The sequence below is a fragment of the Pseudorca crassidens genome, chromosome 2 (assembly GCF_039906515.1).
Source record: "Pseudorca crassidens isolate mPseCra1 chromosome 2, mPseCra1.hap1, whole genome shotgun sequence".
Classification (NCBI taxonomy): Eukaryota; Metazoa; Chordata; class Mammalia; order Artiodactyla; family Delphinidae; genus Pseudorca; species Pseudorca crassidens.
Genome location: NC_090297.1, coordinates 35114953 through 35139081, shown reverse-complemented (window position 1 = coordinate 35139081; position 24129 = coordinate 35114953). Strand labels below are relative to the sequence as shown.

The 24129-nt window shown below is 49.0% G+C and overlaps 1 protein-coding gene across 1 annotated transcript in view; it reads right to left on the bottom strand.

Annotated features, from left to right (window-relative positions):
* Nucleotides 1-3748: 3748 nt before the first annotated feature.
* CFAP57 (cilia and flagella associated protein 57) overlaps nucleotides 3749-24129 on the bottom strand; it is a 75188-nt gene continuing 54807 nt past the window's right edge. Inside the window, exons 18-22 of the mRNA XM_067725778.1 lie at nucleotides 19405-19521; nucleotides 17941-18075; nucleotides 17716-17859; nucleotides 10093-10225; nucleotides 3749-4128 (exon numbers count right to left, since the gene is read on the bottom strand). Of these exons, the coding sequence (XP_067581879.1) occupies nucleotides 3914-4128; nucleotides 10093-10225; nucleotides 17716-17859; nucleotides 17941-18075; nucleotides 19405-19521 (744 nt within the window). The 3' untranslated portion in view covers nucleotides 3749-3913. The remainder of the gene's footprint in view (nucleotides 4129-10092; nucleotides 10226-17715; nucleotides 17860-17940; nucleotides 18076-19404; nucleotides 19522-24129) is intronic.

Below are 24129 nucleotides of genomic sequence, written 5' to 3'. Positions count from 1 at the left end.
GCCTTGAATGCCTTGGTGAGGCATTCGGACTCATCTGAGGCACTCATGGAGGGTTCTAGAGTATAATGGGGACATGGCCAGGGCTCTGCTTCTAACAAGTGAATCTGGCACCACACACTACACGATGGGCGGCGGCGGGGGGGGGGCTAGTTGGAGGTAATTGTCGGCTGGATTGAACCGCTTGTAATGCCTCCTGCTGTCTCTCCTTTTGGTGTGTATGAAATAGACAAGAAAAACAAAATCAAAGTTATCTTTCCATTATCAGCTCACAAAATAATTTTGCTGGACCTGTCCATGCTTCTCTTTGCTTTGCTCGGTGGAGATGATTGGGGGCCTGGTCATAACTCTAGAGCAGCACGGTCCAGTAGGAATATAATACGAGCCACATATGTAATTTAAAATGTAAAATCGTCTAATAATCATGTGAAAAAAGTAAAGAGAAACAGGTGAAATTAATACAGTGAAATTTTAATTTAAGCCCCAAATATTTTCATTTTAATACACAAGTGATTGAGCTCTTTCAGTCTTTTATTTCGTCTTGAAAATTCGCTGTGTATTTTATGCTTACGGTGCGTCTCAGCTCAGACTAGCCACATGTCTAAATCTCGCCACGTGTGGCTTGCAGGTCCCTTGCTAGATGGTTCTTCCCCTCAAGGAAAGGTTAGGGCAGGCTGGATCTTGGGGACAAACATGTGGGTTTGCCACTTTGCAAAGCATTATAAAGGAGTTCCCTGCCCTGGGGTGAGCGGGGAAGAAGGGGCCTGGCAGGGCTCAGTGGCTTTGTATTCCTCTTGCCCCTCTGACATTTATTTTCCTCCTGGTCCCAAGGAGGGGCTGGTCCCAGCCAGACCCATCCATGTCCAGCTGTCCTGGATAGAGCTGGGCAGGGCAAGTCATGAGATCCACGCCCCCCTGCCCTCCACCGGCTTCCCTTGGGGGTTTGAAGGGAATTTTTTGGATGGAGGGAACAAAGCCTAAAAGCTTCCAGTTTAAACATTGATTGGGTGAGACTTTGTTCTCATTCTGTGTCTTATCGAATAACTTGGAGTTAAAGTGGACAGGCAGGCTCCCCGCAGGGCTGTTGAACTCTGTCCCCAAAGCAGAGGCTGTTGAGGCAACTCAGATGGGCGGTACTGAAGGCGGGGGAGGAGGTGGCAGTGGGCAGAGAGCCTGAGGTGTGGATTCTAACTGATCCCTTAGACCAGCAGTCCCCAACCTTTTTGGCCCCAGGGACTGCTTTCGTGGAAGACAATTTTCCCACGGATTGAGGGGTGGGGCGGGGGGGATGGTTCCGGCAGTAATGCAAGCGATGGGGAGCGATGGGGAGTGGTGGGGAGCGGTGAGGAGCAATGGAGAGCGGTGGGGAGCAGTGGGGAGCAGTGGGGAGCGGTGGGGAGTGATGGGGGCGGTGGGGAGCAGTGGGAGGCGGTGGAGAGCGGTGGGGAGCAATGGGGAGTGGTGGGGGTCGGTGGGGAGCGATGGGGAGCGGTGGGGGGCGGTGGGGGGCGGTGGGGGGCAGTGGGGGGTGGTGGGGGGCGGTGGGGGTGGTGGGGGGTGGTGGGGAGCGACGGGGAGCAGTGGGGAGCGGTGGGGAGCAGCAGATGAGGCTTCGCTCACTCTCCCACTGCTCACCTCCTGCTTGCTGTGCGGCCGGTTCCTAACAGGCCTTGGATGTGGCCTGGGGGTTGGGGACCCCTGTGTTAGACGGTGGGAGGACCCAGGAGAAGGGAGAGCTGTAGCCCAGCCTGTAGCCCAGCCTCCCTGCTTCGGCCAAGTTCCCACCTCAGGCTGTTCTCCACCCGGTAGCTAGAGTGATCCTGTTATAAGGTAGAGCAGGTAAAGTCCTCCAATGGCCTGTCTTACCCAGAGAAACAGCCAGAGTCCTCCCACCATCTCGAAGGCCTTCTCTGACTTCACCCCCGCCTCGCTGTCCCTCTTCTGCTTGTGCTTGCTCAGAGCCTTTGCGCTGGCTGTTCCCTCTGCCTGGAGCTCTTTCCTCCCACGTGGCTCCCTCCCTCACCTTTTTTCAGGAAGGTGCTCAAATGTCACCGCCTCAGTGAGGCTTCCTTCCTGTGTCTAAAATCACAGCCTGCCCCCTACATCCTACCTCTCTGCCCTTCATTCTTTGATTTCCTTTATTCTCTCATGTTTCTCCTTAGCACTTGTTGCTGTCAAATATGCTATATATTCTTATCTGTCTGGAATATTGTCTGTCTACCGCCCTGGAAGATAAGCTTCATGAACGGAGTGGTTTATGCATCCTAGCTCCTAGAACAGGCCTGGCGTGTAATAGGTATTCAAGGAAGGCTTGTGAATGAAAACATGAACAGTGGAGAGAATATTGGTTATGGAACTAGATTGAACTTGAAGGTCCCAGTCCCAGCTCTAGCTCTGCAACCTTAGAAAAATGGCTTAAACTCCGTGTGTCCCAGTCTATTCATCTGTAAAATGGGTACAATAATACTTAGTCTAAATAGTTGGGGGGGGCGATAAATAATATAATTCATCCAGCAAACATTTACTGTTTCCCTTCTCTGGACCAGGGAGTGTGCAGGTGCTGGAGATGGTGGTGAGCGAAAGAGGTCCCATCCTTGCCACCCTGAAAGGCAGTTGGAGAATAAAGGGCTTAAAGCACAGGTGCAACACCAGGTCTTCAATGGCTCCAGGTCCCCTGCCCCCACCCCATGTTCCATGACTGACAGCTGCCCCAGACAGACATCTTTTGGAATATCTGCTCCACTCACAATGACCAACTTCACTACAGGGATGAATGAACCCCAGTAACCAGCATTCTATCCTGTGACCCACCCCTCTGGGTACAGTTGATTGGATAGTGGTGAGCTCCAGACTCAAGCTAGGCCCCAAATATTCTCCTTGGGCAATTTAAAGTTAGACTAGAGACTCCATGTCAGCCTTGGGGCATCTACTCATGGGATGCTAAGGGTCCCCTTCTGCCAACTTACTGGCAATGGGAGGCTGGTCTATAGAGAGGCAAGAATAAGAGAGGGAGAGGGGGTTCCAGCCATGTCCCAGGTCTTAGTTCAAGTCCTTCTCGAGCTCTGGTTGTATCTCAGCCCTGAGATTCCATGACGCACCAGGAGAGATCGGGGGCTTAATATTTGTTATTTGGGTATTAGAAGGGTGTCTGGCTTCTGCAAGTGGGAGAAGACAGGGACATCTGGGTTCTTAGTGCATAAAAAACCACCTCTCCTGGTATGTGTGGCTGGGCCACCCAGTGTGGGGTCTAGAGGAAGAGGTGGCCCCCAGAAATGGAGGAGCAGGGCAGGGCCCTGCAGACCGAGGATGACAAGTCTAGAGAGGCGTGGAGGTAAGAGAAAGAAGGGCAGAGTTCTGCTTATAGTGCTGACACCAGGGTCTGCAGCTAATGGAAGATGTGGGGGAACTCTACCAACTTTGCCATGTTCTTGATTTTACTCTCACCTTCACACAGCTGTGAAAATTCTCAGAAAACCTCATTATGTTTCATAAGTAAGAAGAAAACGTAGGAGGCTTTGTCTGGTCCTGACGTGGCTGGCAGAGGAGAAGGCAGGTCAGAAGCGACAGGCAGCCCTGCCCTTGAGGTCCAGAAAAGAGCGGGGAGGGGCGTGGGATCTCTGCAGTGACAGGCAGCCCCGTGCCTGGACAGGGACTAGCAGTGGTGGCTTTGGGTGAGCAGGAGCCCCCCGGGCCTCAGGGTCCCTCTTCCCTTCCTCCCTCCCCAGCTCCCTGGCTAAGCAGAGAGTTGGACGTGATTGTGGGAGAACACCTTTATTCTGCCCGTGTCCCAGGTTCCCCAGGGCAGGAGGGAGAGGCTGGTGTGGTCAGGGCTGCAGGGGCTGCAGCCCAGAGTCAGGCTGGGGATGAGAGCACCGTGCTTCTTCCGGCGTGGCTGGAGACGGCTCACCAGAGTGGGTCACTTTGTCTGCAGCTTTAAGTCTGCTTCTGCCCCCAGGAGGGAAGGCAGCCGCATCCCAGTGAAGGGGTGGAAGCCTGGGACCTGCTCTTGCTCTTGGATCTGGTCTCTGAGGCGCTGGATCTCCAGGCGCTGCATCTCAATGATTCTCCTGGTTTCTTCTTGCTCATTCAGTCTCATGGTGGGAGGCAAGCCTGGTAAGTCTTTGCCGGACACTGTAGGGGACAGAGCAGGACTAGTGTGGGCCTGTTACTGGGCTGCTGCAAAGCTTATCCTCCCTTCCCCCTCTAACCTCCATCCCCGCACACATTTACGGAGCACCTGCTATGGGGTAGACACTCCAACCCAGATGCTAGGGAGATGGAGATGAGCCATTTCACTGTCTAGCAGAGAAGGAGAAACGAAGAGACATGCTTTGGAGCGATAAGGCAAATGCTAAACCTGACCTCAGCCCGGCCCCTCTCCTGAGCCCGGCAGTGTACCTGCCCCAAGCCCCCTCCATTGGGGGCTGCTCAGTCCCCACACCCCAAGCAGAGTGGCACTCTCCTATTGACCCGGGTTGGCCTCCAAGCTGCCAGTCCTCCTCCTCACGTAAACCTGCTCCCGGAGACCCCTCTCTAGCCCTCCTGCTGTGGCCACTCACTCATGTTCCCTGAGGACGTCCCTCGAGACTCTCAGCCATCCTCCTGTCTCAGTGCTGTCCTGGGTGATGCTGGTGTCCACGAGGGTCCACGGCTCACCCCACTCCCCGGCCTCACGAGGCTAAACTCTCAGCATTAATTGTTTGGCCTGCACGTCAGCTTCACACCCACTCTGTGGCTTCCCCTCCCTTGCCACGCCCAGGATCTTTCACTCTAGTGTTCCATTCACCACTTCTTAGACTGAATTTAGACCTCATCTTCCTGGACAACTCCATTTTTTACCTACTAAATGGGTTCCTCTTAGATTCACTCCTTTTCTGACCAGGTAGACCCACAGTGAGTTTCTTCTCCCATCTAGATGCCTCATCCCTCTGCCCCAGGTACCCTGCCCAGCCTACATCCAAGATAATCTGAGCATCCAGGGTCGCCACTTTCACATCTGGCCTGCTGTGCGTTACCGATAAAGGTAACACACGAGATTCAAGTTCTTGGTTTCCAACCCCAGACGGACTTTATGTCCATAGTCAGCAAACTCTCATTCCCCACAGAAGCACTTAGGAACTTCAATCTTTACTCCAACTCCTCTGCCCTACTTAGAAAAAAAACTTGTGGTAAAATCTATATAGCATTTACTAACTTAACCATTAAAAAAAAATTTATGTACTTATTTATTTATTTGGCCGCACGGGTCTTAGTTGCAGCACTCGGATCTTCGTTGCTGCGTGTGGGATCTTTTAGTTGTGGCATGTGAACTCTTAGTTGCGGCATGTGGGATCTTTAGTTGCGGCATGAGAACTCCTAGTTGCGGCACGTGGGATCTAGTTCCCTGACCAGGGATCGAACCTGGGCCCCCTGCATTGGGAGCACATAGTCTTAGCGACTGGACCACCAGGGAAGTCCCTTAACCATTTTTAAGTGTATGGTTTAGTAGTGTTAAGTACATTCACATTGTTGTGCAACTAATCTCCAGAACTCTTCTCATCTCAAAAAACTCAAACCGCATCCCCATTAAACAGCTCCCCAGTCCCCCCACCCCCAGCCCCTCGTAGCCACCATTCTGCGTTCTGTCTTTATGAATTTGATGACTCTAGGTATCTCATATAAGTGGAATCATACGGTATTTGTCCTTTTGTGTCTGGCTTAGCATAATGTCCTTAAGGCTCATCTATGTTGTATCGTATGTCAGAATTTCCTTCCTTTTTAAGGTTGAATAATATTTCATTGCATATATAGACCACATTTTGTTTATCCATTCATCTATTGTTGGAAATTTGGGTTGCTTCCACCTTTTGGCTACTGTGAATAATGTTGCTATGAACATGAGTGTACAAATATCCTCTTTGAGACCCTGCTTTCACTTCTTTTGGGTATAAACCCAGAAGTGCAATTTCTGGTTCATATGGTAACTCTGTTATTAATTTTTTGAGGAAACACCTTACTGTTTTCCTGTTTTACATTCCAATCAGCAGTGCACCAGGGTTCCAATTTCTCCAGACCCTTGTCAACACTCGTTATTTTCTGGGTTTTTTGTTTGTTTTTTCTTTTTGGTTTGGTTTATTTTGACAGTAGCCATCCTAATGAGTGTGACACAGTATCTCATTGTGGCTTTGATTTCATTTCCCTAATTGTTAGTAATACTGAGCATTTTTCATGTGCTTCTTGGCCATCTGTGTATCTTCTTGGAGAAGTGTCTATAGTCCTTTGCCCATTTTTAAATCAGGTTTGTTTGTTTGTTTGTTTTGGAGTTGTAGGAGTTCTTTATATATTCTGGACATTGACCCCTTATTAGCTGTATGATTTCTCTCATTCCCTAGGTTGACTTTTCACTCTGTTGATTGTGTTCTTTGATGCACAGAAGTTTTAAATTTTGACAGTCTAATTTATTATATATTTTCTTTTGTTGCCTGTGCTTTTGATATCATATCCAAGAAGTTATTGCCAAATCCATCCTCTCCTCTTCTCTTAATGGATGACATTGCCACCGTCTTCACTGAGGAACGGTGTCCCCAACTCCCTCACCACAGTCAATCTTCTCTCAGTGGAAGAGGGTTCTCTTTCCTATCTGCTGCCAACCCCTTCCCTGGAGGAAAAACTAGAAAAGAACAGACGATGGTGGCCAAGGAAGAGAGTATTTTAAAGAGGAAGTGGTCAGCAGTGGCCAGTGGCCAGCTTGCCTTGGCCTCTAATTGACCTGATGGGGCCAGCATTCAGAGTACTCAACTTATCCCATCCTTCCCAGGAGAAGTCTGGATCCTTCTCTGTCTGCCTTTGCTCCTTGCCTCTTCTCCTTTACTGCAATTTCTAGACTCTTGATCTTTCTAGGCTCTTGATTTCTTCTCTTTTCTAGGTCTTGACCCTTCATCCACCTTCTGCTACTGGTTGTCCCTGGTAACCATCTCCTCAGTCAAGCTGTGGCCTAGCCATGGAGCCCTGGGAAAAGTAGCACCCCTGGGAAGGTATAGCACACAAAAGCCTACCAGCCCATCCACCTACCAGCCCCTCCACCTTCTTGGGCCTGCGTCACTCGCCTCTGCCTAGTTTCTGTTTACGTCCCTGCCTGCTTTTTTCATATACTTATTATAGGCATCTGTATATTTTCTTTGGAGAAATGTCTATTCAAGTCCTTTGCTTATTAAAAAAATTTTTTTTGTCGTTGTTCTAGTTAAGTTGTAAGAGTTCCTTATATATTCTGGATGTCAACACTTTATCAGATATGTGATTTTCAAATATCTTCTCCCATACCATAGGTTGCCTTTTCACACTTTTCGATTGTGTTCTTTGATGCACAAAAGCTTTAAATTTGGATGTAGTCCAATTTATCTACTTTCTTTTTGTTGTCTGTACTTTTGATGTCCTATCTAAGAAATCATTGCAAAATCTAATATAATGAAGTTTCCCCCTATATTTTCTTCTATGAGTTTTATAGTTTTAGCTCTTATGTTTAAGTCTTTCGTCCACTTTGAGTTAAATTTTGTATATGATGTAAGGTAAGGGTCCAACTTCATTCCTTTGCATGTGGGTATCCAGTTTTCCCAGCACCATTTGTTGAAAAGATTGTCCTTTCCTCATTGAATAGTTTTGACACCCACATTGAAAATCATTTGACCATATATGTGAGTGTTTATTTCTGGGCTCTGTATTCTATTCCATTGGTTTATATGTCTATATTTATGCCAGTACCATACTGTTTTGATTACTATAGCTTTGCCGTAAATTTTGAAATAGGAAGTGTGAGGCCTTCAACTTTGTTCTTTTTCAAGAGTTTTGGCTATTTGGGGTACCTTGAAACTCCCAATGAATTTTAGAATGGATGTTCTATTTCTGCAAAAAAATGTCATTGGGATTTTGATAGGGATTACATTGAATGTGTAGATCACTTTAGATAGTATTGACATTTTAATAAATCTTCCAGTCCATGAACAAAAGATGTCTTTCCATTTGCTGGTCCTAAGCCAGACTTAGGTTCTTCATGATCAAGGCAGACAATTGGTAATACCCGTCTTCAGCCACTACTGATGAAACCTCCCTTGAGTAAAGCTCTATGACACAAGTGGCATGATATTTGGTTTGCTTCAGAATAATCTACTATGGGTGTGGGAGGGAATAATTGGGGGGGTGTGGCGATAGCGATGAAACAAGAGCGACCGTTGTTCAAGTCAGGGAATGAATTCATGGGGATTCATTAGAATTTCTCTCAATTTTTGTCTATGCCTGATAGTTTCCAACACAGCAATAAGAAGAACCTGGCTATATCATACAGCATCCTGAGGAGGTCTCAACTGGTTATTTGCTAGGCCGCTGGGGCATATTTGAAATAATTTTTTAAAAGAGAAGTTTTGTGATTGTTCACAGACACATCTATGCTTCACCTCCAACTGAAGATGGTTTCACCTCCAAGAAGTCAAGTTCTGTCTTTTTTTTTTAACAGATTGATTAATTAAATTCAATTAATTTATTTATTTGGCTGAGCCACGCGGCTTGTGGGATCTTAGTTCCCCGACCAGGGATTGAACCCTGGCCCTCGGCAGTGAGAGCACTGAGTCCTAACCACTGGGCCACCAGGGTAGCCCCCAAGTTCTCAGTCTTTTTAACACATGCTGTGCTCTTATGTCAGTTCTTCAGAGTTAATATTGTTCTTCAGGTACTACTCACAGAGTTTACCCTCTCAACTTCAACTCTAACGACAATGGCGTATGAGACAACAATTATATATATATATATATATATATATAAATAATTTGTAACAGTTCAAGACTCACAAACAGTTATGAAAATAGTGCAGAGAGTTCCTGTGTATCCTTCAGCTACCCTCCGCCAATGATAATACCTTGTGTAACCACAGTACCTGAGGTGGTGATATTTGAACGACCCAGTCCACAGCTGTGGAATGTTTCAGTTCATTAGGGTTTCTAAGCTTTATTCCTGAAGGTAAACCACCAGAAAACAATATACTTGAACTATGTTGGCTTAATTTTCCACAATAATACCTTATACTCTTGCTTTTTATTGACTGTCCAGATAAGAAATGGACACCTGAAGAATGTTTTTTTATTGTCTGAAAACCTACCGTTAAAGACTGTCAATTACGTTGTTCAATATCCCTTTTTTCTTTTTCTTCCTTTTTTTTTTTTTTTTGCGGTATGCGGGCCTCTCACTGCTGTGGCCTCTCCCGTGGAGGAGCACAGGCTCTGGACGCGCAGGCCCAGCAGCCATGGCTCACGGGCCCAACCGCTCCGCGGCATGTGGGATCCTCCCAGACCGGGGCACGAACCCGCGTCCCCTGCGCCGGCAGGCGGACTCCCAACCACTGCGCCACCAGGGAAGCCCCCAATATCCCTTTTATAAAGCTCCATGTATTTAGTTTCTCACAGAACTTAGTACCAGGGAAAGGTTTGTTCCTCCAGAAAAAAACTTCCTTTCCATATGAGAGCTATGTAAACCATCACATTTTTTCCCTTTTTGTCTTGGCTATCAGAAATTCAGAGGAATTTTATAACTGCAATAACTAACTCATTTAATATTTTTAATGTAATTCTTTCCCCTCTCTCTTTAAAATAAATTGTTTCTGGTCCTTATTTTTGCCTTTATTTTCATCGTACAGGCCCACAATCCTTGATCCACAATTGTAAAATGCAAAAACCTTTAAAAATGGAAAGCATTTTTAAATTCATGAAGTTTAGTGCGAATATTCATATATTTCACTACAGAAATACTAATGTGTTTGATTTCAGGGCACTGCCCCAGGCAGTACATATAGTATGTTCTTCCTAAGATCTGAAAGATTCTGAATTCTGAAACCTTTGCTAACCCCAAGAATTCTGGATTTGCGAGTGTTTGAATGTGGTAGGGTCCTCACAAATCCTTTGAAGAGCAGGCGCGTGGCATGCAGAGGTGCCCAGGAGGCCATGGGGTGGATGTGAGCTGATACAGGAGGAAACTCAGGAGAGGCAGCTTTGAAAGCCACAAGGAGACCTGCTCGCGGCTGCCATTGGTCCCTCGATCCCAGTGGCCATCTTTCTTGACCACTGGTGACATTACCTGTCTCTGGAACGTCTTGTGGTTGAATTTTCTTGGTCAGTTTCAGGGCTGCTTCAAGGTCATAGACTTGGGAGCGGGTGAACTTCAGCTCTCTGCGGAGCTCATTAATCTCCTTGATCAGGGAGACATTTTCCTATAGAGAAGGAGGAGGAGAGAGTGAGTGTAGATGGATAAGTGGTCAGTGGGCACAGGACCTGCTCTGGCCTCTGGGGCTAAGGGTGTGGGGAAGAGTCAGGGTTGGTCCTGGACCCAGATTACATCTCTGGTGCCTCTACTGTGGCATGAGTCTTTATCCTGGCTCATGGATCAACCTCTTGAGGTACCAGCTGACTTACCTTCAGGTGGACTCTGGCAAAGTTAGCTATAGGCAGTGTGCGCCATTCCTATCCATCCAGGCTCTTCCCATCCGTAGCAACAACAATGCTTTTCTAAGCACTTTTCATGAACTTAATGCATTGAAGTTTCATAATAACCCTATGCATAGATTCTATTACAACCACAGTTTTAAAGTAGAGAAAACTGAGGCACAGATAGGTGATATAACTTACCCAAATTACATAGATAGCAAGTGGCAGAGCCAGGATTCTGACCCAGTCTGGCTCCAGAGCTCTGAGCTCTTAAGTACTGTGCTACACTTTGGTTTTTTTCCATTCATTTGTTGAACCTACATTTATGTGGTATCTGCTGCATCCCCCGGATGCAGACAGAAATAAGACATGGTTTCTGCTCTCAGCAGCATACAGTTTACTGAGGAATAAAGAAAAGTAAATGGATAATTAACATTCGCTACATCCACTGGAAGTTCACTTCTCTCGTTAGTGTTTGATAAATATTCATCCATCCAATATTTATTGAGTACTTATTATGTGCCAGGCACTGTGCTGATCCTGAGGTGTATATATAGAGAAAGTAAGACTTGGCCTCTGTCCTTGAGGAGTTTAGGGTTTAGTGAGGGGTCTGGGCACACTTTAGTGAGGTGGCCACCTTGCTGGGATGGAGGAGTGGGACACAGAGGAAAGGCACTTAGCTCTGCCCGAATGACCAGGGTGGATTCCTAGGCACTGACCCCTGGGCTGAGGCTTGACAGAGTTAGCAAGGAGAGGGTAAAGGGGGTCCCAGATAACTGGAATGGCAGGAGAAAGGCACAGAATGACACGGCAGGTGTGTGGGGTGACCTGCAGCAGTTCTGTGTGACGGGAATATGAGGTGAGAGGAGTAGAGAGGCATGCAGGGCAGAGCCGGCTGCAGGCCAGGTGGAGGGGCTCTGCGCTCTGGGACCAAGCAGTCTCTTCTCTCTTGCCTTGCCTTCCTTTGCACACTCAGCACAGGAGCCCCAGTGGAGCGTCCCTCTCACCATGGACCGCTCTGCTCTTGGAGCCCACGGCCTCAGTACTCAGCACGTCCGCCACAGCACCTCTCATAGGACTGTGCAGGAATCGCCTGAGGATCCTGTTTAAATGTGGCTTCTGACTCAGCAGGTCTGGAGCTGCTCCTGAGATTCTGCATTTCTAACCAGGTCCCAGGAGATGCTGCTGTGGGTAGTAGCAAGGCCCTCAAGGGTCTGAGTACCAACAAAGGCAAACACTGACCAAATCTACATAAGACGAACCTGTGCCGGAAACAAACTGTGCTTCCCCTTGGGACACTGGCTCTGGAGTGGTGAGTGTGGAGTCTGAGCCCAGAGCACAGGGTGATCCCAAGCACTGCTGTCAGCGAGCAGGACAAGCCTTCTCTGTCATGGGAATGTGAACTGCAGACACCCCGATAATCCTTCCCTCCAGAGCCTTTTTAATTAGGCAGATCAGATCTACCTTCAGATTTTCAGTATTTCACTTAATTTCACTCTTCCTCATTAAAAAAAAATGTTCTCCGGATGAAATGCCCAATTATTACCAGTCCCTCATCCGCAGGCTCAGCTTTGTGCCTGTTTTTCTATAAAGTCAGCAGGTTTTCTCCTTCTGATTTCTTACCCTTTTAACCAGCCCAGGCCTTGGTGAGGCATAGCCCACATTTTCTTTCCAGATGCTCTGTTTCCTCCCCCTGGAATTTCTCCATGCTGACTTTATATCATGACATAATCACTTAAGTGCGTATTTATTGGATTCTAAGACCTTGGACTCTGCCTGGCCTGTAAGAGGTGCTCAATAAATATTTGTGGAAGGGATAAGCAAATGAATAACTAGCACAGTGGATACCAAGTTGAATAAGATTGAATCCTGTAAACCAGCAAATCACAAACCAGGGGGTAAATGTTGAGCAGGGGAGACCAGACAGAAGGGAGTCTTAGGAGAGCCACAGGGAACTCCTGGGCACACCAGCCCACTCAGGGGCTCTCTCCACTCCTCCTCTTAGCTGGCATCACTTAGCTTCACTTCCCCTGCTTCATTCAATAAAATAATCGTAATCAGAATAAAGATTAGAGACTGAAAGTGCCATTTCCCCAGTTCTCTCCAGAAACTTCTTCCCGGTCAACCTCCATTCATTTTGTCACTCAATCCTGTCGACTTTGTGTCTGAACTGAATCTCATGTTCATTCATAACCAGCTCTCAGCATCTTTCACCTCTGCTACTGTAATGGTCCCACGTGGAGCCCCTGCCATTCTCTCCACCCTGACAGCCCTGTCGCCGTGACTGGGACTTCAGGCTCCTGGTACCTTTTGATATGCATGTTTCTGACGCCACTGCCAGCCCTGGACACCTTCACGAGGCTGGTCACCTAAGACAGGTCTGCAGAACACGACTCAGGCCTCACTAGAGTGTGATTGAGGCCCAGGACTCAATGCAGCCCGATTCCTCTGCTCCGTTGGTTCATTCATAAAACAGAAAGCCTGTTAGGTGCTTATTGTGCCAGACGTGGGAGGCCAGCTTGGATCCAGTGCAGAGAGATGGCCCGCAGGGCGGTCACGGGTGTGAGGAAGCCTCCCTGTGGAGCCTGGGGGAGGGGCGGAGCAGGGAAGAGTGTTTCAGGCCCGAGCCAAGAGGGAGCCAGCAGGGTCTGAGCCGCCAAATGCTTGATGACGAGGATAAGAACAAGATAACAACTCCAAGGGTGGACTGGATTCCTGCACTGTGTCAGACACTCTGCATACACAGCCTCGTTTAATCCCTACAACCACCTCAGCAGGAAGGTATTATGGGATTCAGCTGCCTATGAGGAAGCCGAGGCTGTGCATGGGTGGCAGAGCTGGGATTCGAACCTGGTGGCGTCCGCCCCCAGGTGCCTTGATGCCTCTGACTGCTGCCTCCCAGACTCCACTCTCACCTCTGCTGTACGTCACCTCCGTCAACACCTCACATGGTATGGAGGCCGAGGGAGCCCCTGAAATGTACAAGTGGGGCTGCCTTAAGAGGGCTTTCCGGGGTGGTCCGTGCTCTGAGGAGTCCAGAGGCCACACTGAGGTCGACTGTAAGCGCCCTGGGTCGTTTTGTGAAGTCAAAACGTGAAGGCAGCAGGTTTGCTGAGCTTCTCTGTTCTTGATCCCCCCTTGGTCAGAACGGTCTACCAAGGCCCCTCTGATCCTCCAGACCCCCAGCCAGCTCCTCTGCAGGGAAGATCTGACCTGGGTCCATCGAGCGCCAGGACTTGGGGCATGTGAGAGAGGCTGGCTCGGGGATGCTAAGGTCTGTTTATATAGAAAGGCTTCTGAACAAAGAGGCTACGCCAAGCTGTCCAGCACTGCCTTTGGCTGAGGGGCAATGCCAGAGAGCCTCACACGGGAACCCGCTGACAGAACTTCGACTCCGAGGGAGAAGGGCGCAGAAAGGAAATGCCTAGAGCACCCCCTGCTGGCCTACCTTGAGTTGACACCTTTAAGAATACAGCAGGGTCTGGTTAGTGGGGAAAAAGCAGGCAATGGATTTAGTCCGAAAACATGGGAGCCCCACTCAGTGGCGTCTTTCCGGAGCCCGCAGTTGGTGGGATCGCCATCTGCCTAACTGCACAAATGAACCATTTCTCCACTCCTCTTTCAGCCTTCCTCTCACATCTAACCACCCACTTCTATTCATCACCTCTACTCTGAAACATCTTCTGACATCACAGCTTTCCCCTCCCAAGGCCTGTCATCTCCCTTTAACATGGGAGTCATCTTCGAAGGGGTTTTCCTGCCACTTGCCTTTCCCCACTGGTCTTTCCCCCCTGCCCACTGAAGTAACCTTTCCAGAACAGGTAACACCCCTACCTACATAAGAAACCTGAGGGGGCACCAGCTTATAAAATAAACTTCATGCTTCTTGTGTGACACGGAAAGCCCTTTCATCGTGACCCTAAGCTACCTACCGTTCCAAAGGGCCCTTCCTCCTTCCCCCATGCTCTGCAATAAAGTTACGTCGGGGGATTTCTGGGTCCCCAAACACCCCACAGGCCTCTCTCTTCTCTGACTGTTCTCAGGTTGTGTCCTCAGCCTGGAAGGCTCTTCCCCCATTGCTCCCTGACCCCCTCTACTCACCCTTCAAGGCCCAGCTCAAGTGCCATGCCCCCTAGCTGAAGCCCCCCTCTCCGGTGAGCTTACCACCCTGGATGCGCTGCACGGAGCAGTGCTTATCTGTGTCTGGCTCAAGTTCCCTAGGTGAGCTCGCTGAGAGTAGGCAAGCCATCACATTAATCTGGGAATCCTCCACGGCCAGCTCGCAGCTTGGCATGTAAGAAGCCCGCAAAATACGCGTCCTGAATGAATAAAGTACGTGTCCTAGATGTTTGTATTCCATTGCAACTCTTATTTTAGTATCGGCAGTCATGCTGGAGAATGAATGAGGAGGCCCCGTGCTCCTATCTGAACATATAAATGAGACAGTGACCTCATTTTCTGTGTTTTCTAACAAGTTTCTCTCAGATGCCATGTCTGCCCCAGCCTTCCTCAGCCTTTTGAGACTTAAGTGTCAGGGCCTCGGTACCTGCAGATGCAGCTCCTTACAAACGCATACCAAAGCAATGGGCACCCCGGGCCACCAGCTGGGGGGCCTGGGATCATCTGTACTGTCCCGTCTTCTGTGCCTCAAGCCCATAGGCACTCCCAGTCTGTGCTGTGATGGCCTTTCAGGCTCTCCTACTAGATTTTGCCTTGGTTCTTTTTTTTTTTTTTTTTAAATTTTATTTATTTATTTTTGGCTGCATTGGGTCTTCGTTTCTGTGCGAGGGCTTTCTCTAGTTGTGGCGAGCGGGGGCCACTCTTCATCGCGGTGCGCGGGCCTCTCACTGTCGCAGCCTCTCTTGTTGTGGAGCACAAGCTCCAGACGCACAGGCTCAGTAGTTTTGGCTCACGGGCCTAGTTGCTCCGCGGCACGTGGGATCTTCCCAGACCAGGGCTCAAACCCCTGTCCCCTGCATTGGCAGGCAGACTCTCAACCACTGCGCCACCAGGGAAGCCCTGCCTTGGTTCCTGAGTAAGTCTTTTGCTCGGAAGAAGGGAAGGAAAATAGCATTTTTGGAGCACCTTTTCTGTACAGGGCCAGTGGCCAATGCTTGACGTTAGTTAGCTCACTCAATCCTTGCAGTAACTGGCTGAGGTTGATGTTTTCTTCCTCTCTTACAGATAGGAAGGCAGCTCCTGGAGAAGTTCAGGACCCGCCCCCGCCCCTCCCCCAGCAAGACTGGCCAGCAGGAGGGGAAACTGGGTCTGTACAAAGACAGGGCTGTGTTCTTTTCTCCAGGCCTGCCACCTTGCCTGGCCCTTAAGACCAAAGAAGGAAACAACTTTTATCATCCAGAACAGTAGTTTTGAAAGTTTTTCTTTTTTTAAGTCTTCCAAACAAAATCTTACACAGAGCCCACCGCAGTAAGCAAGGAGTCTCCCTGGTTGAGCAGGTGATGGGAACCCAGAGCCCTGCGTCCTGACCCCCCTCTGGCCCCCTGCAGGTGCCTGTGGCGCTTCTGTGCATCCACAGGGCTCCGCAGCACACAGGTTTACAATGCTGCTTGAGCAAACACTCTCCGGGCTTCTCCCTGTTGATGGCTCCCTCTGCCAGCCACCAGGGAGTGGTAGCGTTGGGCAGAAGCCCTGCTTGGGTCTCCTCTGCTCCCGCTACCCCAACTCTCACCCTGGCCCAGCAGGAGTGGGCATGTGGCCCCTGGGGAAGGGGGGAGCAAACGAGGCCCTTCTGCCTGTCCTGAGCAGCCTCATGCTGACGCTTACACCCTCACCTAGGCTGTGGTCTTTACTCTCTTTCCTTTTCCTTCTTCTCCTAGGATTGACGTTTGCTTTGGGAGTCTGGTTGTCATGGAGAGAGGGACTCAGCCCTTGGAGGACCCCTCAGGCCTGTGCCCTGGTGGCAAGTCACAGATGAGAGCTCAGCAATGTCGCCAGTTGACAACCACTCCTACAGTCTCCCTGGTCCCCCTGCCCCGCAGGCTGCACTGCAGCGCCCCCGGGGACTCTCCATGCTCGGAGCACTCGAGACCCTTAGCAATGGCTCTGTGTATCAGCTGCTGGTGCCTAAGGGTCCCAGCAATGGAATCTACTCCTATCTCTGGGCCTCCGACTGCTTTCATGGCTCAGGAGCTGGGCAGTGGGCTGCTTAATGGTGTGGGCTGCTTTTAAGCAGGGGCTGGTTGTAAGGTGGCATGAGACCTGCCGTGCCTGGGGCTGGCCTGAATTGCAGTGTGCTCTGCCCAGCTGTGTTCGGAACTGATTTGTTTCAATCCAACTGCAGCCCATCCCCATTCCAGCATTTTAATTACAGCATTCAAGAAATAGGAACATAAAAAGGTACATGCCTTATAAATGCGATTCTGATGTTCTCTTTTGATATTAATTCACATTAACTGCCTTAGGTGAGACCGATACCCGAAGAGAAATTGGCGGCAGAATCCTGCATGGCAGTCCGATAGCGTGTGTAAGTGGAGGTGGCAGTAATGGGGTTAGGCTCTCTGAACGGCCCTAGGAAGAGTCCGGGGAGGTGGGCGTGGAGAGCTCATTAAAGCGAGGGGAGGCCAACACTTAGGGTGGGTGTGGTTGGCTCTGGACCCGAGAGATAAGAGTAGGGACCTGAGGCACCAGAAAAGCCGGAGGAGGTGGGAGGAGATGGGCATGTTCCCAGGAGAGAACTTGGCCAGCAGGGACCATGTGATAACAGGTAGCAGAATAAAAAGCAGCAAAACAAAGTAAGGTGAAACAAGAGCTGGAAACAGAAAAGAGGAGAAGGAAGAGAGTAACTGGGAGAGCTAAAGTCACGTGGCCAAAGTCCAGAGGGGTGGAAAAATTCCATCTGATTCTACCAACGTTATGAGGTGCTCTGTGCCAGGGGGTGAGGGTGTAGCCAAGTCCTGGCCCAAGGAGAGGAGTGAGGCAGGATGCAGGAGTGCTTTGGATAAAGATGGGAGTAGAAAAAAGAAACGGGTGGCTGGTGAAGTGAGATGGGGCAGAAATGAACGAATCTTGGAGGGGCAGGAGTGGGCATGGAAGTGCCTAGAAAACCTCCTTGGCAGGGCTCTGGGCCATGGTCACCGCCAGGATGAGCTCTGGGGGGGTCAGAGGAGACAGGTCAAAGAAGGAGCTTTGGAGAAAGCTAGTGGGTCCCTTGGACATTTGGGGAACCCTGAGGACAGTGGTCTTGGAGGGGCCCTTGACAGGCTCTCTTGTCTCTGACGGCCCAGCCTCGAGGGAACTGAGGGGCGCGTGCAGGTACCTGCATGATGCGGACGTAATCCGCGCGGTGCAGCTCACTCTCCTTGACCACCTTCTTCTTGAGGGTGGCCAGGCTCCTCTCCAGGTGCTCCCGCTGACGGCTGTACTCCTGCTGCAGGTCCAAGTTCAGCCCTGTGATCTCCACCTGATGGGGCAGGAGGAGCTCACCGTGAGGGAGGGGAGAGCCTGGAGGGCAGGGGAGGGCGGAAAGGGAGGCAGAGCTCACCATGTCTGCCCGCTGCACGTACTTCTCAAAGAGAGCGCGGAACTTCTCCTTCAGCTGCCGGGGTTCTTGGATGTACGCCACACAGTTGTGAAGGTCCGTCTTAAACTGTTTGACCAGCGCCTCCAAGTTCCGCTCCTGCAAGCAGAGGCATTTACTTCTAGCCCTATAGGGACTCTCCAGGGTCAGGGGCTGCAGCCTTGTGACTGCTTAAAGGGACAAGAGACACCTCATCTAGGACTTCACCGTTGACCACCAGGGGCCACACAGGGCCCAGAGGCCTAGATGGGCACCTCGCCCAGAGGGAGAGGCCCTAAAACTCCTGTGTCCCTGGCCTGAACAGTTGCATTTTTAGGAGGCAGCACACACTGATTCCTTTATTGGCTCTAGATTCCTTCCAGGACCACAGGCCTTAAAAGGCTAAAAGAGGTGCAAGTGGTCACCTACTCCTTTCGGAGCCAAGATGCAGAGCATCGATTCTCTCTTGCAGACCCCTGCGCCAGGGCTTCCCTGCCCCTTTGTTAGCTCACCCAGTGTTTCTCCCTCCTGAGGGCTGCTGTGAGTGGGTAGGGAAGATAATGACAAAATTGAGCAGACTGGTTCATCTGCAAACTTGGGCTACGTCCTCCCTCTTCCATCATGCTTTCTCAGATACCCATCTTCCCCTACCCCTGACCTAGAGAGACTCTCCTTTTTCTTCACTCTCACAGCTCTTTATTCACGTTCCATAATGTTCAGCCTTGGCTGGCTGCTAATTACTATGCACATGCCACAGATCACCTGTCAACCTCTTCAGTTTGTGAAGGGCAGGATCTGTATCCGTTCACGTTGATAGCTCTGCAGCTTCTAGTATTACCCAGTACAGAGTCAATCCTTAATGTGAGGGGTGGAAAAATTCCATCTGATTCTACCGACGTTACGAGGTGCTCTGTGCCAGGGGGTGAGGGTGCAGCCAAGCCCTGGCCCAGGACCAGAGACTGGGTTCCCAGCCCTGGCTCTGTATGTGCTCACTAGCTGTGGGTGCTGGGTGAGGTTTCTAACTTCCTAATCTCTCTGATCTTGCTTTCCTTGTTTATTACATAGAGAGACCAGAATAGGCGGTTTCTGAGGTCCTCTTCGCTCAGTATTGTTTTGGCAGCCAAACCTTTAACCACCGACTACAGATGATCTCTCTGAACAGGTTCCTTCCCAGGCCACACAAGCCAATGTTGTGAGCATTCCTATAACACTGGCTTCCCACCTCCTTGATCACTATACTCAAAGTCATTTTATAGTCTCAGATGGATTCAGTTACGTAAATTTACATGAGCCTGAAATAGGGCAGGGCTGTGAACAAGTAAAGAATGCGAGTTAAAACGGGTGTATCTTAGCTACGGGCTGGCTCTGTCTCTTGAAAGCCAGCTGCCCGTTGCAGACAGGCGCCAGCTCCTGAATCCAAGAGCTGCCGGACTCTGAAAATCCTCACACCTTTTGTCTCTCTCTGTGCACCTCCTGATCAGTAGCTCTTAATTTCTGCCACAATTCTGTGATGTTCAGCTCCAGCTGTGTGTTCTGCTTATGGAAACGCTCCAGTTCAGTTTCCATCTACAGACAACAGGGGAAAAAGAGTCAAGAATAAGAAAGTAAGCCAAGGAAGACATGCAGATGGCCAATGGGCACATGAAAAATGTTCAACATCACTAATTATTAGGGAAAGGGAAATCAAAACCACAATGAGATATCACCTCCTGCCTGTTAGAATGGCTATTATCAAAAAGGCAAGAAATAATAAGGGTTAGAGAAGATGTGGAGAAAAGGAAATTCTTGTGCACTGTTGGTTGGAATGTAAATTGGTGCAGCCACTATGGAGAACAGTACGGAGAGTCCTCAAAAAATTAAGAATAGCTGTATAACAGAGGATCCAGCTATCCCACTTCTGGGTATTTATCCAAAGAATGCAAAAACACTAATTTGAAAAGATATATGCACCCCTATGTTTATCGCAGCATTATTTACAATAGCCAAGATATGGAAGCAACCTAAGTGCCCATCAATGGAGGAATGGATAAAGAAACTTTGGTACACACACACACACACACACACACACACACACAAATGGAATACTATTCAGCCATAAAAAAGAATGAAATCTTGCCATTTGCAACAATATGGATGGGTTCCTTTAGGGTATTATGCTAAGTGAAATAAGCCCAACAGAGAAACACAAATACTGTATGATTTCATTCACCTTTGGGATATAAAAGACATGGAAGGAACTTAAATGTCCATCGACAGATGATGGATAAAGATGTGGTACATATATACAAAGGAATATTACTCAGCCATAAAAAAGAATGAAATAATGCCATTTGCAGCAACATGGATGGACCTAGAGATTATCATATTAAGTGAAGTAAGTCAGATAAAGACAAATATCATGATATTGCTTATATGTGGAATCTAAAAAAAATGATACAAATGAACTTATTTACAAAACAGAACTAAGACTCAGAGACATAGAAAACAAACTTATGGTTACCAAAGGGGATAGCGGGGGTGGAGTGGGGGGAGATAAATTAGGAGTTTGGGATTAACATCTACACACTACTATTTATAAAACAGGTAAATAAGGATAGCACAGGGAACTATATTCAATATCTTACAATAACCTATAATGGAAAATAACCTGAAAGTTATATGTATAACTGAATCACTTTGCTGTACACTTGAAACTAACACAACATTGTAAATTAACTGTACTTCAATTAGAAAAACAACAAAAAACAAACAAAATAAATGAACAAACCAAACAAACCAAGCACATAGATACAGAGAACAGAGTAGTGGCTACCAGAGGGAAAAGGGCAGGGCAAGGGCAACATGGGTAAAGGGGAGCAACTGTACGGCGACGGATGGAAACTGTATACACTGTAGTACATATGGAAGTAGAAGTATAATGCTGTTGGGTGGGAGGGAGGGAGACGCAAGAGGGAAGAGATATGGGAACATATGTATAACTGATTCACTTTGTTATGAAGCAGAAACTAACACACCATGGTAAAGCAATTATACCCCAATAAAGTAGTAAATAAATAAATAAATAAAAGAACAACAACAACAACAAAAGAAATATAATGCTGCACACATGAAACTTACATAACATCATAAACCAGTGGTACCTCAATGAAGAAAGTCAGAGAATGAAAATTATATTTGAGAACTGAAGTCTTTCAGTGGGAATGTTTCCCCTGCTACCAGGGCACTTCCCTTCTAGTTCCCACACTGGAAGGAACATTTCTTCTTACGCCTCGCCGTCCCCAAAGCTCCCCACCCCTTGGCCGATAATGTTAACCCAGATCATGTGTTTCTATAGCCCAGCTATGAATTTTTTGCCCTTAGTTTCCCTGTTCCTTCCTTCTTTTCTTGAATTCCTTATAAATTGACTGGAACCTGTAACCTGAGGCAAGGTTCTGCAGAAAAGCAGCTTCCTTGTCCTACTTTGTGAAGTTGTATGAGTGAATCTTGACCCTCTGGGGCCACAAATCATCAGGGCCGACCCTCAAGCAGAAAGTTTTGAGGGACCAGCATGTAGGTGTCCCCAGTCTAAGGCATAAAACAGAAAAGAGGAGGCTGAGAAGGAATCTTTGCCTCATCATTCTGTTGAAAAGGTCTGAAAAATACAACTTCAGAGGGCCTCATCTTCAAAAGAAAAAAAAAAAAGAAGCTACCCATGAGCTTCTGACTCTTTATTCATTGTTACATGGGTATCAACCAAGGACAGGTGAGTAACAATCAGAGCTTCTGATTAGAATGAGATCAGCTGTAGGTGAGCTCGTCTTTGATTTAATTCCTGCCAAAAGCAAAGGAGTGCAGTCTGACTGACACGCCAGATCTGGTGGATCTGGTGGATCGAGAGGTTTGCTGACTATTTTGAGGGGGATGGGGAGTTCACGGGGTTTCTTCCTGGCTGGATGGAGTAACCCCTCTAGCTTAACGCAGGCCCTTTGGCCAGATTTCGAGGCTCCCGGCCAGCTTCTCGGGTACCAGGAGGCCCTAGGGAGCCGCATCCTGGACAGGAAGGGGCAGCGTTTGGAAGAATGTTAGCCTAATTACAGGAAGCATTTTGCACGAACAGAGTAGCCCTTTGACCCAACGCCTGGCATAAAAGCGGCTCTCAATAAATATTCATATGAATAACATATGAATAAATGAATGCATCGCGGGTATAGAAGGCCACGGGAAGCAAGACTGAGGGAAGGGAGGAGAGCCTGAAACAACCTGCCTCTGGAAGAATGATAAGATAAACATGCAGTGTTGGCAGAGCTATGTGGAGCCGCCTGGTAGAGGACACAGAGCAAGTGTGGATGTTTACATAGCTAACGAAAGAATGTATCCCTTAGAAAGGACTGGCAGGCTGTCACAGGCATAGGGATACAGACCTGACTGAGAGGCAGTTTTCTTCAAGAAGCCTCGGGTCTAGAGGGATTAGAGGGAAGTAAATGAGAAGTTCACGTGCAGTAGGATCAACACCATCAGCAGTCAGGGCCCTTATCCTGAAAGTTCAGGGAGCCACTGACAGGTCTTACCCAAGGAGTGGCATGATCTGATCTGCACCTTAGGAGGCCTGATGCAGAGGCTGTACTGGAGAGAGTAAGACTGGAGCCAGGTAGCCTGGTCAGGAGGCTGCCGCCGTGGCCCAGGTGAGATGCTGGTGCCCCAGACCAAGGAAACGGCCGCTGCAAGAGAGAAAGGGGCTTCTCCAAGGCCTGGGTGCCTGCAGCTGGCTGTGCCTCTTTCTCTACAATCTTAAAGTCAGCAATGACCGGATTAGGTTAGAAAGGAAGTGATATGAGCAAAGCGTCAAACCATGCCGAGAGTAAAAATAATCTATTTCATAGAAAGATTGACATAGAAATATGTCAACTTTGAGTAGTTGGCTGGTCAGCCAGGAGACTAGCCAGTGAATGGGAACAAGCATCCTTTTCCTGGAGTGGAAATTCCATCTACTCGTCCAGGTGGTACTCATCACATTCAGAGATTCTTAGTGGGGAGCGGGGGCTGGGGAGAGGCATCTTGACCCCCGCCCCACCAGGGGACATGTGGCCACATCTAGAGACATTTTTGGTTGCATATCTGGGGGAGGGGGAGGACAACCCCCTGGGGGAGGACTGTCTCTACCTCTAGTGGGTAGAGACCAGGGGTGCTGCTAAATATCTCACAATGTGCAGGACTGCCCCCCGACAACAAGGAATTATCCACCCCAAAGTGCCAATAGTGCCGAAGCGGAGAAAACCTGCATTAGATGAAGAAATAAAAGAGTGTGAAGTAAAATGATGAGGTTCTGGAAACTCCTGCCCTAGGAAGGAGATAGTCACGTTTCATCAAAGAGAAGCTGGAAGAGTGTCTGTGAGGGGAGGCACTCGAGTCAGGGAAGTTTTCTGTTTTCAGGCACGGATGTCTCAGTCCTACAAAGGAGCCAAGGGCTTGCAGCTTCCTTCTTGCAGGGAAAGGAACTTCACAGGAGGTCCACAGCAGGTGGGCCTAATGTGTCTGACCCACAGAGGGAAGCCACCAGGTCACAGGCCCCTGGGGAAGGAACTGGGCCCAGACATCAGCCCTGGCAGCAACTGGCACCTGGGGTGGGGCAGGAGGGGTCCTATTTGACTCTTTCCCAAGGGGGTGGCATATTCCCTGCTGAGGATCAAAGCCGTGGTTGGTCCAGTTACTGAAGGGAACGTGAATAATCTCTCAGGTGTGTTGCTGCAGTGGAAGGCAACCAACCCAACTTTAAGTGCAGTTGACAAATATGTCAGATGAGGTGGGAGAAGTGGGGCCGTGACTGCCAGGGGCCTGCGGTGCATCCGCTTTCCAGGCAGGTAGGGCCCCTGCTCTTTCTCATCTTCTCAGGCTGCCATTCTTGGGCCCTGAGGTCACTCAAGAATGGCAGGAGGGCCAGAGGAGGCAGCTCTGTGGTCAGCTGGGAACATCCTTCCTTATCCCAGAGGCCAGGGAGAAAGTCATCGTCACAGGACATATCCTCTCTGGATGTCCCAGCCCTGGACTGATCCCACCACGTGGCCTCTTTTCTGGGCCTCCTGGAGAAAAGGCTTTGCTTTTCTCCACGATAGCCCTTGTGGAGCCAATTCTAGTTGGGCCATCGGTACACTCTGCTACCCTTTTAGCTTTGCTCAGCACAGTTAGAGAAGATGGAGG